This window comes from Oculina patagonica, chromosome 4 (assembly GCF_052425735.1).
Source record: "Oculina patagonica isolate OP01 chromosome 4, crgOcupat, whole genome shotgun sequence".
Taxonomy (NCBI): Eukaryota; Metazoa; Cnidaria; class Anthozoa; order Scleractinia; family Oculinidae; genus Oculina; species Oculina patagonica.
Window position 1 is genome coordinate 43,327,269 of NC_135761.1, and position 17,870 is coordinate 43,345,138.

The following is a 17,870-nucleotide window of genomic DNA, read 5'->3' on the forward strand; positions in this document are numbered from 1 at the left end:
TGAACAGCTTTATTTAAAATCTGAAATACCTTATCTCTACTGTCTTCTAATTTCACCCGTTTCTTGTGAAAAGAAGGTATGTATTTAACTAATCAAATTTCGGTTGTTTTGCAGAATTAGGTAAAACCTTTTCAAGGTCACATTAAATTGATGTTCCCCTACTGAGTGAAGAACAATCCCATACAAGCCAAACAATTTACGTTGTAAGGTATTTTCAAATAATCTGAAAGGTTAACTATCTGAAACAGGGAGACATATTGTAATACGTGACACATACCATTTCGCACATAGTCCACATAAACACCTTCTTTGGAACAGTAGACATTTTACTATGATGATTACAGCGATTGCTTTTTGGCTAGCATGACTACAACAAAGTCATAACTGAGTCGCTTTTAATTAAAAACGACTATACTAATTTTAGGCGGCCATGGCAGCTATTCCCCTTTCTGTCGGTGTAATATAACTTATACCAATGGAAAATATTTACACATAGTGAAAACTGATGCTTTCTTTTGTTCTGGTGATTAAATTAATAATTTTAACAGAAAACAGAAATATAAAAATATGAAATTAATCATGTATCTTAATCGTCAAATAATTATGTCAGAAAATGGAATCTGCTTTACTTTATTTGTCAGTATAGCAGACAGACCCAAATGTGTATTGTAAGATTATATGAGAAGAAGAAGCAACTGGAAGATAAGTTATGACTTGCAGTTCATCACTTATCATACATTATTTATAATTGTGAAGCATCCGTCATTTGAATCACTGCATGAAAGCCATTTTTGACTTCAAGGCACGGGACAATTTAGGTCAACTATAACTTGCCGATCATGTTGCTGAGATGACTACGAGGACTGCAACAACTATGAGGACTCAGCAACTAAGTCTGGTAGGATTTTTTTCTTTTTCAGTTTTTGCATTGATTATTTACCTGTTACCAAATAATTCGGAAAATTTTGGTTGGAACGTAGATAGAACACGCTGTTTGAGGAAAAATAATTTTACGTAATAAACGGGGCTTCTGTTCACGTCTTATTTTCCGGGTTGGAATGTTTCGAATGGATTCGAATGGATATATTACAAGTTTCATATCTTCTCAGCAGTTCAGGGCTACTGAAATGTTTATTTTTTTATTTTCGTGGAGACCGTTGCCTCCAGCGTCTGTCTGTCGTTTTGGAAAGCTTTGTACGAGCGCGCATGAAATTCTCGAAGTAAAAAACGGTAAGCCTTGTTAACGGTAGACTTGTAAGTTTCACATTTGAATGTTTAGCAACACAACTTTATATTGTAAATGAAAAAGTTATCTCCTGACATTGTTTCAATTTTAGTCTTGTTTATGATCCATGCCACAAGACCCCCTGTATGATGTCACTATTTAGAATCATGGAATCTTCTAGTATTTTACAAAATAGGCTTGCTGTTAGTTGTAGTTTTCAAAATAACCACTTCTCGCATATCAATTATTTGCCTCAGCTTTCTGCTTCGGCATATAATTGATCTGCTTACCACCATTATTTTATAAATTCTTAAGGAAGTTAAGATTTTCTCAACAAAAAAATATTTAACGGAACAATTTCATTTGCATTTTTTTATTTTTTAGAAAAAGCGGCAAAAATGGAGGGTAACAATGTTTTCCATATTTGGTATCTACTATTGTCTGAAGATCGTAAGTGCAACTATGGATAACACGAACGAAGAGCGATCCCAGAGAGGAATGGCACTGTTGAACCACACGTACAAGTCTGTGTACACTGAAGACTATCCAACATGCCTTATGTCTTGCATGCATGACTCACAGTGTAAGAGCTTTAACTACCGGTGGCATAACTCACAGTGCGATTTGAACAACAGGACGAAATATTCAGCAGAATCAGAGTTTTTCACCCGAGATATATCTTCCACGTACATGGGTTTAACAAGAGAACAAGGTATTTAAAAAAATCTCATGTTCGGCAATGAAACCTAGAAAACTTTGTACGTGAATTTTTTTTTACCGTATTCATGGTGTTCCGTTCATGTCGTATTGTAGGAATAAATAAAACTCTGTACCGTTCATGCAGACACGTGGACCCTTCAAATGGTAATGGAGAATATCTCATTGATCCTACATTGTCAGGAAACCCATCCACTGCTTACTGCGACATGACAACTGATGGAGGTAAATCATAAAAAAATCTAGGTCAAAATCTTATGGTGCTAGATTCTTACATTCCTTAATACTTCATGTCATCTCAAATCACTCAGGATAACTAAACTTAAGAATATGGAGTCAAATTTTCCATTGTAATCCATCAAATATATTTTCGCTTGCGCGCAATTGGTTCAAAAACGTCACGTGACACAAGATCCCCAACCATAATGGGGGAATATCCGAGTGATATTCTCCAAGTGATATTCCCCAGTTAACAAACTTTGTGATTTATGTTCGCCCGTTCAGTATTCAGCCCAGTAAATTGCTAAATTGAGTAGAACTTAATCGTAATAGAAAGAATAGAACTTAACATGTTTTGAACGCCATCAGAACCGGGGATTAGAAGCCAATCAGAAACAGAGAAATATTTTGAATGAATAATAATGTTGAATATAGTCCATTCATATCAGTCAATTTTAACTCTAGGTGGTTGGACTGCCGTCCAGATGATCACGTTCACAGAATCAAAACTCCGTTTAGAAGATACATGGTACGACTTCAAGAGTCTTTCTAACTACAGTGATCACCGGCAATATTTACCAGCAACGGCTTTGCTACAGTTACGGAATGAGATGGGCTTCAAACAGCTACGATTCTATTGTCACAAAAAGAAAGTCGGATCTGTGGTCCATTTCATGACCGATTTGAACCCCCTGGGGGAGGCGGTAGTGGAGTTCTTTACCGAAGAAAACCTGGTATCAACTCGGCCCCAAGCATGTGGCTCGTATACAGTTCTCTCTGATGACAACTCTACATTGTCTGAAGATTGTAACCTTCTTGGTAATCCTAACGCGGATGGAAAATGGTCAACTGAAGGTAATTCTGAGAAGGATCGTATCATGAAGTCGATACAAAGACGTGGGGCAGATCGTCGTTTTGTGTCTAAACCCAAAAAACGTGACTGTGATGATCTTGATGGCGGAGAAGCCTCTCTTTCGCCTGGAGATACCTGGGGTATCTTCGTGCGCTGAGTTTTATTTAACGGGACTTATCACTTGAAAAAATTCGATTATAGATAGGGGGATTATATGACGTATACTCGCCATGTTGATAAAGAAAATACTGTGATTTACATAAATAGATACTATGTTTTGCACTGATCATTTTGTCAGTGATGAAGATAGAAAGTTAGACAATCTTCACCACGTAAACAACATTTAACGTAAAATGAATAAAGTGATTTGTCTTTAAGCAAAAAGTCCATAACTTAGAAGTCTACATCTATGGAAACTGGCGACGGGTTGCCTTTCGCTCTCCTTCAAACTTCAAACTTCAACACACGCTTGAAATCACTATTAATTTTAAGACTACTACATCTGTGAAACGATGGAATTTAAAAGAACTTCTTCGTGTTGTAGTTGTTTCTGTAGTTGAATATTATTTTGTTGATGTAAAGACGTTCAACAAAGACGAAATAGGCCTTCTTAACCTCCCAAAAATAAATATTTCATTTTTAGCAAAGGTTGCGTTTCTTTGTTTTTGTTTACTTTTTGAGCGCGCATGAATTGCTTGTGTAACATTAAATTTAGTGCGTTTATCACTGTAAATGGAAAGCCACGTTTTTTATCGAGTAATCGAAAGTTCTTCCATCACAGACCTTTTAAAATTAGGTCGATAATTTGTCTTCATTCCGTAGTATTTGTTGTATTATTATCTTTTAATTTTACGTTTGCCAGCTTCGATCGCCAGCTTCGATGAAATGCTTGTTGGCAAGGTCACACGTCCTTGATTCGCGCGCCTCGTGCGCAAGAATGTTCTTAAAATAGCTTACATGCGAATCTGATAGCACGCGCCCCAGCGCTAGATGTAGGCTTCTTGATTATGAACTCCTGTTTAAGATTAAGAAGAGCAGAGTTTTGATAGTTTTTGCTTACCCCCTCTTCCTGAAAAGATGTTGGATTTGCTATCTGCAAGATTTGCTCCGTTTATGGACAACATTGTGATGGGAAGGGGGGGGGGGGGGGAAGTGGTTCACAAACTGTACCGGAATTGAAGTGGAATAATTGCAATATTACAATTAGCACTCATTTCAACCAACTGTCTCATGGACGTTTGTCGCTCATTGAATCTTTCCTGCCCTTTAGAATAAAACATTTCTAAATTGAAATGTTGCTTTCTAATTTTTTTGGAAATGTTGCGAGGCATGTCCGTGTTCCTAAGTTTATTAGGAACGTGAACACTGTACGGTAGAAATTTGTGCCGGTATGCATTTCAATTAGCAAAGAATGTGTTATTTCTGAGAGATTTTGCTCGTCGATGCCAAGAAAGTATTACTTAACATCATCATGATTTGGAAAAAAACCTAATTTACATTCACTTTCTACACACTAATTCACATATGCGATTTATAAAACTGGTTTTGTCTTAGACCTCGTAGTTTTGTGTGTTGCTACATGACGTATGTTTATATTCAAATTTTATATAGCGATCAACTGACGAGGTCTAAGTCGAAAACGGTTTATAAATCGCATATGTAAATTAGTGTGTAGAAAGTAAATGTAAATTAGGTTTTTCCAAATCAAGATGATGGATGTGTTATTATTTTATGTAAAATGAAATGTGTTGATTTAATAAATGCAGAGATACATTAGTTGCTTTTCAAGTGTGATTGCAAGAAAATCGATAATCGATTTTATTTTCTTTTACCAAAAGAGCTTTATCCAGAATCTGAAATACCTTATCGTTTATGTTTTTTAATTTCACTCGAAATTGTAAAACGTAAGTATTAATCAAATGATTGATGTTTCTGCAGAATTAAGAAGAACCTTTTTAAGGGCACTTTAAATTAATTTTCTCATACTAAGTGACAAATAATCCTATGCAAGTCAAAAATTGATGCTGTAATGTGTTTTTAGTTTTTATGATTGCAGTGATTGTTTTTGGGCTCGCAGGACTACAAACAACAGCTAATTTTTGGCCGTGGCAGCTATTCATTTTCTATTCGTGTAATATAATATAACTTCTGCCAATGGAAAATATTTACACAAAGTGAAAAATGTTTCTTTTTTTGTTCTGGTAATTAAAATAAATGATACATTATTCATTGTTGTGGAGTATTGGTTATATTATTGACGCATTTTGAGTTGAAACATGAGAATTAGCTCATCTATAATTTGCCGATAATGTTACCAAGATTAAATCGACTATGGGGACACAGCAACTAAGTTTGGTAAGAATTCTCGTTTTTACTTTTCTCAGTCATTTCATTGGTAGATATTCTGTTACCAAAGAACCCGAATAATAGCGGTTGGAACGTAGATGGGACACGCTGTTTGAGGACTTCTGGCAAATAAGTAAACAAAAATAATTTTCCATAATAAACGGGACTTCTGGAAAGTTCACGTCTTATTTTCTCGGTCGGGATGTTTCGAATGGATTTTCGTGCTTCATTGCATGTTTCTTATCTTTGTTAACAATTCAGGGTCAGCGAAATTATTTGTTTTATGATCGACAATTCAGTTGCCACCTGCGGTTGTTTGCCGTTTGGTTGGAACGTCAACTACAATTGAAAAGCTTTCGTTGTGCGCACATAAAATGTTCTAAAATAACGGTAACTTTGATAGACTTTTACGTTTCACATATGAATATTCAGCAACAGCAATAGTACTTGAAAATTGTAAATGAAAACTTTATTTTTTGATACTGATTCAATTCTAGTCTTGTTTGTAATCGTTGCCACAACCAAGCAAAAGCGAATATTTTTTTCGTATCAGAAAACGCCAATTTGAAAGTATGGTGTCACTATTTAGAATCACTCAGGCAATGTTGTAGCTGTAGTATTTTATAAAATAGACTCGCAATTAGTTGTAGTTTTCTAAATAACTATTTCCCACATATCAATTATTTGCCTCAGCCTTCTGCTTCGGCAAATAATTGATCTGCTCGCCACCGGCGAATCAAGATATAACGCACAACTGGATAGCGTCATATCCAATGACAACTGTTTCAACAAACAAATTTTTTTGCATTTTTTTTTTAGAAAAGTTATATTTTTTTCTTTTCTTTTTTTTTCGAGATTAGCATACCTCAGTGTAGTGAGTCCGTTTCACTAATAAACATATTTCTATAATCCATTCACATAAGTTAATTTTCAACCCCAGGTGGCTGGACTGCCGTTCAGATGATCTCATTCACAGAATCAAATCCCCGTTTGCAAGATCAATGGTACGACTTTAACAGTCTTTCTAACTACAGTGATCACCGACAATATTTAACAGCAACAGCTTTGCTGCAGTTACGAAATGAGATGGGCTTCAAACAGCTACGATTCTACTGTCACAAAAAGAAAGTTGGATCTGTGATCCATTTCATGACCAATTTGAACCCCTTGGGGGAGGCAGTAGTGAAGTTCTTTACAGAAGAAAACGTGGTATCAACTCGGCCCCAGGCACGTGGCTCGTATACAGTTCTCTCTGATAACAACTCTACATTGTTTGAAGATTGTAACATTCTTGGTTATCCAAATGCGGATGGAAAATGGGCAACAAACCAAAATACTAAGGTGAATCGTATCATGGGGGCGATACTTAGAAGTGGGGAATATCGTCGTTTTGCTTCTCGACCCAATAAACGCGTCTGTGATGATGTTAAAAGTGGAGAGGACTCCCTTACTCCCGGAGATACCTGGGGTATCTTCGTGCGCTGAAGTTTTATGTAACGGGATTTGTTACCGTAAAATTTTTTGATTATAGATAGGAGAAGGCTACTGTACCAGCCACAAGACGTAACAGCTAGTTACACATGCGCAGTTGTTATTCCAGTGTTTAGAAGTCGTAGATTACTAAGCTAGACTTTTTCCTTTTTCCCCTTTCACCAACAATATATAGTTCTCGCATGTTAATGTAATTGTTTGTGGACATTAAGTTTGTTTTTCACTTGGAATAAACAAACATAAGCTAAGCAAGGCGTATGCCGATACCGAAAACCCTCATTCCTCTTATGCTCAAGCTCAAGTCACATGAGGGCATCTTGAACACAATACGTACATTCATTCTTCTTGTGAGCTCATATTCAAACTAATATCTAGTGAAAACCAGCCTTTACAGTTTAAAATAAAGCAAAGAGAATTCATGAATCTTGTTGTTGTGGATAGTAACGTCTCAATGGACGTCACCAAAATAAGCAACTTTCGATGCTTCGTATACCATACAACTTTCGTTACCACAGTACATAAATACTTTGGCGATTAAAAGGTGGTACTTTTCGCCCTCCAAGAGGCAAAAGAAATGAAAATACACCTTTGAGAAAAAAAAAAAGGTTTATTTTGTTTTGTATACTATTAATTGAATAATATGTAGTTGAAAAGAATCATTTATATAAATTATCCTTTTAATCAGCTGCTGCATCTCATTAAAAACACCGAAACCCAAGCTCAGTGCGTGATCCACTTTAAATAAAGTTATGCTTATGCTAATAAAATTTTTGCAGAAGATCATCGATGTCAAGATGGATATAAATTTAGTTCCTTTTAGATGACAAAGCTGTAAACCATGTTGGTGCGAGTTCTTAACCGAATCTTGTGGGCGCGCACGTTTAATTATTCTCTGAAAGGAGAAAATATTGCACATAATAACTTAGATGCTTTATTTTGTTCTGGTTATTAACTTAAACCAATTAACAGAAAACAGAAACAAAAAAGATGAAAGCTATCATGCAGGTAAGAAAAGCGTTTAATAGTTATGACGAAAAAGGAATCAGTTCCACTTTGTGTAGCAGATAGTATAAAAACGAATATTGTAAGATTCAACTGTAAGGGAGAAAACTGCAAGGCAAGGATTGGCTATCAATTCATTACTCTTAATACATAATTCATTATTGTAAATATTTGTGATTTTTCGGTATTCGGAATCGTTCACGCTTTCTTGAGCTGAATCACAATTTGCCGAAAATGGTACTGAGCTTCAATCGACTATGAAGACTCACCGACTAAGTTTGGTAGGAATTTTCTTTTTTACCTTTTAAAGTTATTTGTTGTTTGCCTGTTACCAACGAATCCGTGAATTTTGTTTGGAACGTTAATTTCGGACACGCTGTTTCAGGACTTCCAAATAGAAAATTTCCAAATTAAACGGGATTTCTGAAAACCTTACGTCCGTTTTTCCCGGTTTGGATATTGCAAACGGATTTCAGTGTTTCGTTACAAGTTTCTTACCTTGCTTACCAGTTTAGGGCCAGCAAATTTAGATTCATTATCCACGGGTCAATTTTCACCTGCGGTTGTTCACCATCATTTTACTGAAAACAAATCGGTTGGAAGGTCAACTACAACTGGCAAGCATTCTACGTGCTTTTATGAAATGTTCAAAGTAAAACAACCATAGTTTTGGTAAATGGTATATTTGTACGTCTTGTACGTGCCACATTTCAATATTCAACAACACCACTTGTGAATGGAAAAGTTATTTCATTCAATTTTAGTTTTGTTTGTGATTCACGCACAAGCACGGAAAAAAAGTTTTGTTGATAATAAAGTATCCGAAAACGTAAATTTGAGTACTACCCTCATATGGTGGCACTATTTAGAATCATGCAATGTTGTAGTAATATTTTGCAAAAAAGACTTGCTGTTAGTAATTGTTGTTTCCCAAAACAACAATTTCCCTTTGTGGCAACCAAAGGAGGCCAAAGAAGAGATAATAAGATATTATATGTTTCTCTAGATTAAAACTATCCAGCGATTAGACAATGTTTGTATATAATGTTTCTTTGTTTCCTCTAGATTTTGTATAATACATTGCACTATTCAAAAGGATAATTTGTGTCACAGAAAGTAAACATTTAAGCCACACATGAGAGAAGCCATAATGATTCGACTCCATGATTCAATGAGAACATCTTAAATGCACCACTTAAGGTCTAAATAAATTACCTTTCTTATTATTCTAAGTCTACAGTTGAAACCTGATAATTCGAACCTTAAAGGGTAATCGAACAAGGTTCGAGTCATCGGGGATTCGAGTTATCGAGGGTAAAATAGTTAGAAAATGACATGGAAGGGAATCAAAAAGGTTCGAGTTATCGGGATTTAGATTAACTCCGTTAGACAATATACAGTTTAAGGTCTTTGTTCAGCCAACAGGTATTCCAAAGTTTAAATCGATGGTTATAATTCGTCGTATCAAATGAAAATAATTTTAACTGGAAACTCTGAACGAACAATTTAATTTGCAATTTTGTTTCTATCTTTTTTTAAAAGGGGGAAATGTGGAAAGTAACAACGTTTTCGATATTCTGGATCCACTATTGTTCAAAGATCGTAAGAGCAACTGCGAATTACACCAACGAAGAGCGATCTCAGAGAGGAATGGCACTGTTGAACCACACATACAAGTCTGTGTACACTGAAGACTATCCCAGCTGCCTTATGGCGTGCATGCATGACTCACAGTGCAAGAGCTTCAATTACTGGTGGCATACCTCACAGTGTGATCTGAACAACAAAACCAAATATTCAGCTGAATCAAAGTTCTTCAGCGGTAATAAGTTCTCCACGTACATGGGTTTAATGAGAAAAGAAGTACAAGGTATTCGAAAAATCTAATGTTCAATAATGAATCCTTGAAAATTTTGTCACTGAGTTTTAATCTTATAGTGTTCCAAGTATCTTTTCTTGTAGAAATAAATAAATCTGTGTACCGTTCATGCATGGACGTGGACCCTTCAAATGGTGATGGAGAATATTCCATTGATCCCACATCGTCAGGAAACCCATCCACTGCTTACTGTGACATGACAACTGATGGAGGTAAAAAGCATAGGACAGAACGGGGTCAAAAAGTTTAGACGAGATCGAAGACCACTTCCTTTTAACTCCATCATATCTCATCTCGATTAACTCAATATCCCAAATTCCATTGAAAACAGTAATTAAATGTAATTACAATGTTGAATATTTTTATTTTATAATATTGTCACTCGACCCTTACCGTGTATAACTCCTAAATGTTGTTGTTAAATCTGGGAAGGAATTTTTGCTGTGACTAAAATGTCTTTCAGAGACTTGTCCTTTAATTCCGATAAGCGACAATTGGAGGTTTAGAATATGTTTGAGCGAGTTTGTTGACCTCAGTTAAGAGATGCCAGTGTTTTATGAGAACCTTTTTTTAGATTCGGTGCAGCCGGGTGGAAAGTAGTGACAAATGGCAAAACATGGTTGGATGTTGCAGTTTTGTTAAGTAACGCCTCAGATCGTGTTGAGAAGTCTACTTCGGCTAAGATTTTCTCGGCGAGTTCCCGAGGGTATCCTCGCTCGAGTAATCGAGTCAGAAATTCTAGTTTTCGTAACTCGAAAATTTCTTTAATTCGAGTTTGTTCTCAGCAAACGAAAGGCCTCTCCTTTGAAAGGGCGACACGAAGAGAAGTGCGTGTATTGGAAAGTTTTCTGTAGGCTTGAAATGAGTTTGAACATCCGATTTTTTCTGAGCAAGATTTAGCGACTACAAAATTCAGCGGTTTTCCGAAAATTAAAAAAAAAAAAACAGTTTTAATATACAGCTAAGATGGAAGTAAATGTTCAGTTACAGAACAAAGTCGCTTAAAATTGAACGAACATTTTCATTGTCAGAAAGAACAAAGTAAATTGAAAATGTTAGAAAGTGGGTCCCAGGGACGGCGGAGCCGGGGGGGGGGGGGCTGGGGGGCTTAGCCCCCCCAGAATTTCCGAAAAAATAAAGACTTATTAAGAGAATGGTCTTTTAAGCCCCCCACTTCAAGTCACTAGTCAACCCCCCACTTGGAAAATTGCTCCGCGGTCCCTGGGTCCTCGTCAGGGAAATCAGTCATATTCTCCACGATACCGGCGATCCCAGCTCTCTCCTAACCCTTCTTAATTGTTGCCCGACCTTCTAACGTTGCAATATAGTTAAATTTTAGCGAGTACTAAATTTTGGGATTTTGGCCCATTTTGCTAAAATCGCTAAAATAAGTAGCCGCTAATAATAGTAACCTAAAGGTAGTCCATTCACATTAGTCAATTTTAACCCTAGGTGGCTGGACTGCTATTCAGATGATCTCATTCACAGAATCAAATCTACGTTTGGAAGATACATGGTACGACTTTAACAGTCTTTCTAACTACAGTGATCACCGCCAATACTTTTCAGGAACAGCTTTGCAGCAGTTACGGAATGAGATGGGCTTCAAACAGCTACGATTCTACTGTCACAAAAAGAAAGTTGGAACTGTGATCCATTTCATGACCGATTTGAACTCCTTGGGGGAGGCGGCAGTGAAGTTCTTTACAGAAGAAAACCTGGTATCAACTCGGCCCCAGGCATGTGGCTCGTATACAGTTCTCACAGATAACAACTCTACATTGTCTGAAGATTGTAACATTGTTGGTTATCCTAATGCGGATGGAAAATGGGCAACTGACCCTAATACTGGGCAAAATCGTATCATGGGGGCGATACTTAGACGTGGGGAAAATCGCCGTTTTATTTCTCGACCCGATAAGCGTGACTGTGATGATTTTGATAGTGGAGACGACTCTCTTTCTCCCGGAGATACCTGGGGTATCTTCGTGCGCTGAATTGTTTGTGTAACGGGATTTGTCATTGTAAAAATTTTCAATTATAGTTAGGCGACGAGCCACAAGACGAAACAGCAAGTTTCGCATGTGCAGTTGTTGTTTCACTGTTTGGAAGTCGACGATTACTAAGCTAGTTCATGTTTGTTTCCGTTCACCAACATTATATAGTTCTGGCATTTTAATGTAATAGCTTTTAGACATCAAGGTTGTTTCACTGTTTGGAAGTGGACGATTACTAATCTAGTTCGTGTTTGTTTCCGTTCACCAGCCTTATATAGTTCTGGCATTTTAATGTTATGGCTTTTAGACATCAAGGTTGTTTTTCACTGGAAATAAACAAACATAAGCTTAGCAGAGTCAAATACGAATAACCAAAACCCTCATTCCATTTATATTCACGCTTAAGTCACATGAGGGCATCTCAGTCTTGAAAACAATACGTACATCATTCTTTTGTGAGCTTATACTCAAACTAATATCCAGTGAAAACCAGCTTTTACAGTTTAAAATAAAACAAAGAGAATTCATGAATCTTGTTGTTGTGGATAACGTCTTTAAAATTGACGTCACCAAAATAAGCCCCTTTCGATGCTTCATATACCATACAAGTTTCGTTACCATAGAATAAATACTTTGGCGATTAAAAGTGAGTACTTTTCGCTCTCCAAAAGGCGATAAAAGCGCGATACACCCTTAAGAAAAAGAGCTAATTTGTTTGTGCACTGTTTATTAAATAACATGCAGTTGAAATGAATCATTTATACAAATTAGCCTTTTAATAAGCTGCTGCATCTCATTAAAACCACCGAAACCCAAGCTCAGTGCGTGATCCACTTTTAATAAAGTTATGCTTATGCTAATAAATTTTTTGCAGAAGATCATCGATGTCAAGATGTATATAAATTTAGTTCCTTTTAGATGGCAAAGCTGAAGACCACTTGTTGGTGGCGAGTTCTTAACCGACATGTTTCTGCGTGCGCGTTATAATCTGAAAGGAGAAAATATTGCACATAATAACTCTGATGCTTTATTTTGTTCTGGTTATTAACTTCAATCAATTAACAGAAAACAGAAACAAAAATATGAAAGCTATCATGCAGGTAAGAAAAGCGTTTAATATTCATGACGAAAAACAAATCAGTTGCACTTTGTGTAGCAGATAGTATAAAAATAGGTCACCAAGCCTTGACATAAATCTAATGCCGTATGGCATAATGATACAGATTGCGCGGTTTTCGTAAGCCGGTTAAAATTGGTTAGAGGTTTGTGTTCGGGAGTTTAATTTAAAATGCTTATAGCAAGCTAGGGGCATCGTGGATGATTATGGATGAAAACGAAACAGTCATAAATGTTATATGCTTCACAAAATTTAAAGTATGAACAGGAGTTGATGTTACTTCTTCCGTATTGTCCGTAAAAGCAGAAACGATTAAACATTTGGACAAGATTGCGTGATGATTTACAAAAAGCATGTTCATTGCTTATGCTAATAAATTTTTTTCAGAAGATCATCGATGTCAAGATGGATATAAATTTAGTTCCTTTTAGATGACAAAGCTGTAGACCACTTGTTGGTAGCGACATGTTTCTGCGTGCGCGTTATAATCTGAAAGGAGAAAATATTGCACATAATAACTCTGATGCTTTTTTTTGTTCTGGTTATTAACTTCAATCAATTAACAGAAAACAGAAACAAAAAAGATGAAAGCTATCATGCAGGTAAGAAAAGCGTTTAATATTTATGACGAAAAAGGAATCAGTTCCACTTTGTGTAGCAGATAGTATAAAAATGAATATTGTAAGATTTTATTGTAAGGGAGAAAAATGCAAGACAATGATTGGCTTGCAATTCATTACTCTTAATACATTATTCATTATTCTAAATATTTGTGTTTTTTCGTTATTCGGAATCGTTCATGCTTTTTTTGAGCTGAACCACAATTTGCCGATAATGGTACTAAGCTTCAATCGACTATGAAGACTTGCCGACTCAGTTTGGTAGGAATTTTCTTTTTTTACCTTTTAAAGTTATTGGTTGTTTGCCTGTTACCAACGAATCCGTGAATTTTGTTTGGAACGTTAATATGGGACACGCTGTGTCAGGACTTCCAAATAAAAAATTTCCAAATTAAACGGGATTTCTGAAAACCTTACGTCCGTTTTTCCCGGTTTGGATATTGCAAACGGATTCCAGTGTTTCGTTACAAGTTTCTTACCTTGCTTACCAGTTTAGGGCCAGCAAATTTAGATTCATTATCCACGGGTCAATTTTCACCTGCGGTTGTTCACCATCATTTTACCAAAAAGCAAATCGGTTGGAAGGTCAACTACAACTGGAAAGCATTCTACGTGCTTTCATGAAATGTTCAAAGTAAAACAACCATAGTTTTGGTAAATGGTATATTTGTACGTCTTGTACGTGCCACATTTCAATATTCAACAACACCACTTGTGAATGGAAAAGTTATTTCATTCAATTTTAGTTTTGTTTGTGATTCACGCACAAGCACGGAAAAAAAGTTTTGTTGATAATAAAGTATCCGAAAACGTAAATTTGAGTACTACCTTCATATGGTGGCACTATTTAGAATCATGCAATGTTGTAGTAATATTTTGCAAAATAGACTTGCTGTTAGTAACTGTTGTTTCCCAAAACAACAATTTCCCTTTGTGGCAACCGAAGGAGGGCAAAGGAGAGATAATAAGATATTATATGTTTCTCTAGATTAAAACTATCCAGCGATTAGACAATGTTTGTATATAATGTTTCTTTGTTTCCTCTAGATTTTGTATAATACATTGCACTATTCAAAAGGATAATTTGTGTCACAGAAAGTAAAAATTTAAGCGATGCATGAGAGAAGCCATTATGATTTGACTCCATGATTCAATGAGAACATCTTAAATGCACCACTTAAGGTCTAAATAAATTACCTTTCTTATTAGTCTACAGTTGAAACCTGATAATTTGAACCTTCAAGAGTAATCGAAAAAGGTTCGAGTCATCGGGAATTCGAGTTATCGAGGGTAAAATAGTTAGAAAATGACATGGAAGGGAATCAAAAAGGTTCGAGTTATCGGGGTTTAGATTAACTCCGTTAGACAATATACAGTTTAAGGTCTTTTTTCAGCCAACAGGTATTCCAAAGTTTAAATCGATGGTTATAATTCGTCGTATCAAATGAAAATAATTTTAACTGGAAAGTCTGAACGAACAATTTAATTTGCAATTTTGTTTCTATCTTTTTTTAAAAAGGGGGAAATATGGAAAGTAGCAACGTTTTCGATATTCTGGATCCACTATTGTTCAAAGATCGTAAGAGCAACTGCGAATTACACCAACGAAGAGCGATCTCAGAGAGGAATGGCATTGTTAAACCACACATACAAGTCTGTGTACACTGAAGACTATCCCAGCTGCCTAATGTCGTGCATGCATGACTCACAGTGCAAGAGCTTCAATTACTGGTGGCATACCTCACAGTGTGATCTGAACAACAAAACCAAATATTCAGCTGAATCAAAGTTCTTCAGCGATAATACGTTCTCCACGTACATGGGTTTAATGAGAAAAGAAGTACAAGGTATTCGAAAAATCTAATGTTCAATAATGAATCCTTGAAAATTTTGTCACTGAGTTTTAATCTTATAGTGTTCCATTTATATTTCCTTGTAGAAATAAATAAATCTGTGTACCGTTCATGCATGGACGTGGACCCTTCAAATGTTGATGGAGAATATTCCATTGATCCCACATCGTCAGGAAACCCATCCGCTGCTTACTGTGACATGACAACTGATGGAGGTAAAAAGCATAGGATAGAACGGGGTCAAAAAGTTTAGACAAGATCGAAGACCACTTCCTTAAAACTCCATCATATCTCATCTCGATTAACTCAATATCCCAAATTCCATTGGAAACTGTAATTAAATGTAGTTACAATGTAGAATATTTTTGTTTTATAATATTGTCACTCAACCCTTACCGTATATAACTCCTAAATGTTGTTGTTAAATGTGGGAAAGAATTTTTGCTCTGACTAAAATGTCTTTCAGAGACTTGTCCTTCCGATAAGCGACAATTGGAGGTTTAGAAAATATTTGAGCGAGTTTGTTGTTCTCAGTTATGAGATGCCAGTGTTTCATGAGAATCTTTTTAAGATTCGGTGCAGCCGGGTTGACATGACAGTAGTGACAAATGGCAAAATATTGTTGGATGTTGCAGTTTTGATAAGTAACGCCTCAGATCATGTTGAGAAGTCTACTTCGGCTAAGACTTTCTCGGCGAGTTCCGAGGGTATCCTCGCTCGAGTAATTGAGTCAGAATTTCTAGTTTTCGTAACTTAAAAATTTCTTTAACCGAGTTTGTTCTCAGTAAACGGAAGGCGTCTCTTTTGATAAACCCTTTTTAACACTGAAAGGATGACACGAAGAGAAGTGCGTGTATTGGAAAGTTTTCTGTAGGGTTGAAATGAGTTTGAACATCCGATTTTTTCTGAGCAAGATTAAGCGACTATAAACTTTAGCGGTTTTTCGAAAATTAAAAAAAAAAAAACATTTTTAACATACAGCTAAGATGGAGGTAAATGTTCAGTTACAGAACAAAGTCGCTTAAAATTTAACGAACATTTTCATTGTCAGAAAGAACAAAGTAAATTGCAAATATTAGAAAGTGGGTCCTCGTCAGGGAAATCAGTCATATTATCCACGATACCGGCGATCCCAGCTGCTCTCTCCCAACCCTTCTTGATTGTTGCCCGACCTTCTAACTTTGCAATATAGTTAAATTTTAGCGAGTACTAAATTTAGGGATTTTGGCCCATTTCGCTAAAATCTCAAAAATAAGTAGCCGCTTATAATAGTAGCCTAAAGGTAGTCCATTCACATTAGTCAATTTTAACCCTAGGTGGCTGGACTGCTATTCAGATGATATCATTCACAGAATCAAATCTACGTTTGGAAGATACATGGTACGACTTTAACAGTCTTTCTAACTACAGTGATCACCGCCAATACTTTACAGGAACAGCTTTGCAGCAGTTACGGAATGAGATGGGCTTCAAACAGCTACGATTCTACTGTCACAAAAAGAAAGTTGGAACTGTGATCCATTTCATGACCGATTTGAACTCCTTGGGGGAGGCGGCAGTGAAGTTCTTTACAGAAGAAAACCTGGTATCAACTCGGCTCGAGGCATGTGGCTCGTATACAGTTCTCACAGATAACAACTCTACATTGTCTGAAGATTGTAACATTGTTGGTTATCCTAATGCGGATGGAAAATGGGCAACTGACCCTAATACTGGGCAAAATCGTATCATGGGGGCGATACTTAGAAGTGGGGCAGATCGTCGTTTTAATTCTCGACCCGATAAGCGTGATTACCGTACCCAAATTCGCAAGTAGCCAATCAGAAGCGCGATCTACTGTTCTGATATCCTACGATATCAAGTCACTGACCTGATATGCCACCATATCACGGTCACTTTGAATTAAAGTAGTGTTTCCGTATGATGAATTGAAAAGAGGTTTTACCAATAAAACAGAAACGAGTATTTTTAATTAGCTGGTGCTTACCGGTCGTAAAATGAGAAAAACTTTCCCGCCAAAACTAAACTTGAGCGCGCTCGCCAATTGCGCGATGTTCGCCGACGAGTACTGAAACATTCACACTGAAACAATGGAGTCGGGGTTTCCAAATTTTTCGCTAAATTTGTATTTTGAAAATTTAGGGAATGAAACTCCAAACAAACGAGTAAAAAAATGTGAGAAGAGGACTTGATATATATAAAAGTGTTGAATACCAAAAAAGTATCAATACAAGCAGGTCAACGCATTTTGCACTACGTGTCTGGCAAGCATGGCTTCAACAGAGCGAATAATATCACCGGATTTTTGGCTGAACTTGGGTACGCTCGTTTGGTCTCGCCATGGGTATTTTGGCTCGACTGCGTCTCGCCAAAATACGAACCATGGCTCGACCAAACTCGCCTGATATGCCGCCGAAGCGTACCAAAAAGGTACGATTAGGTATAACTGTGATGATTTTGGTAGTGGAGAGGACTCTCTTTCTCCCGGAGATACCTGGGGTATCTTCGTGCGCTGAAGTTTTTGTGTAACGGGATTTGTCATTGTAAAAAT

At 36.5% G+C, this 17,870-nt stretch overlaps 2 protein-coding genes across 4 annotated transcripts in view; both read left to right on the plus strand.

Annotated features, from left to right (window-relative positions):
* Positions 1-707: 707 nt before the first annotated feature.
* The window catches only part of LOC144650241 (uncharacterized), a 48,008-nt gene continuing 30,845 nt past the window's right edge, over positions 708-17,870 (plus strand). Inside the window, exons 1-4 of one of the 3 annotated variants that reach the window (XM_078509899.1) lie at positions 708-898; positions 1,610-1,937; positions 2,039-2,167; positions 2,627-3,661. In XM_078509899.1, the coding sequence (XP_078366025.1) occupies positions 851-898; positions 1,610-1,937; positions 2,039-2,167; positions 2,627-3,171 (1,050 nt within the window). In that variant the 5' untranslated portion in view covers positions 708-850 and the 3' untranslated portion in view covers positions 3,172-3,661. Of the gene's footprint in view, positions 899-1,609; positions 1,938-2,038; positions 2,168-2,626; positions 3,662-17,870 lie in introns of those variants that run through there. The other 2 variants (XM_078509900.1, XM_078509898.1) reach the window with 2 other exon arrangements.
* LOC144650246 (uncharacterized) lies at positions 8,036-12,146 on the plus strand. Its single transcript, XM_078509907.1, has 5 exons — positions 8,036-8,134; positions 9,396-9,723; positions 9,816-9,944; positions 11,185-11,934; positions 12,045-12,146. The coding sequence occupies exons 1-4, from the start codon at positions 8,111-8,113 to the stop codon at positions 11,727-11,729; spliced, it is 1,026 nt and encodes a 341-aa protein (XP_078366033.1). The 5' UTR covers positions 8,036-8,110; the 3' UTR covers positions 11,730-11,934; positions 12,045-12,146.

Bases quoted from the DNA above. Each gene is read 5' to 3' on its own strand.
- LOC144650246 (XM_078509907.1), top strand. From the start codon at position 8,111: ATGAAGACTCACCGACTAAGTTTG. The intron at 8,135-9,395 runs GTAGGAATTTTC...TTTTTTTAAAAG, and splicing joins AGACTCACCGACTAAGTTTG to GGGGAAATGTGGAAAGTAAC. The intron at 9,945-11,184 runs GTAAAAAGCATA...TTTTAACCCTAG, and splicing joins TGACATGACAACTGATGGAG to GTGGCTGGACTGCTATTCAG.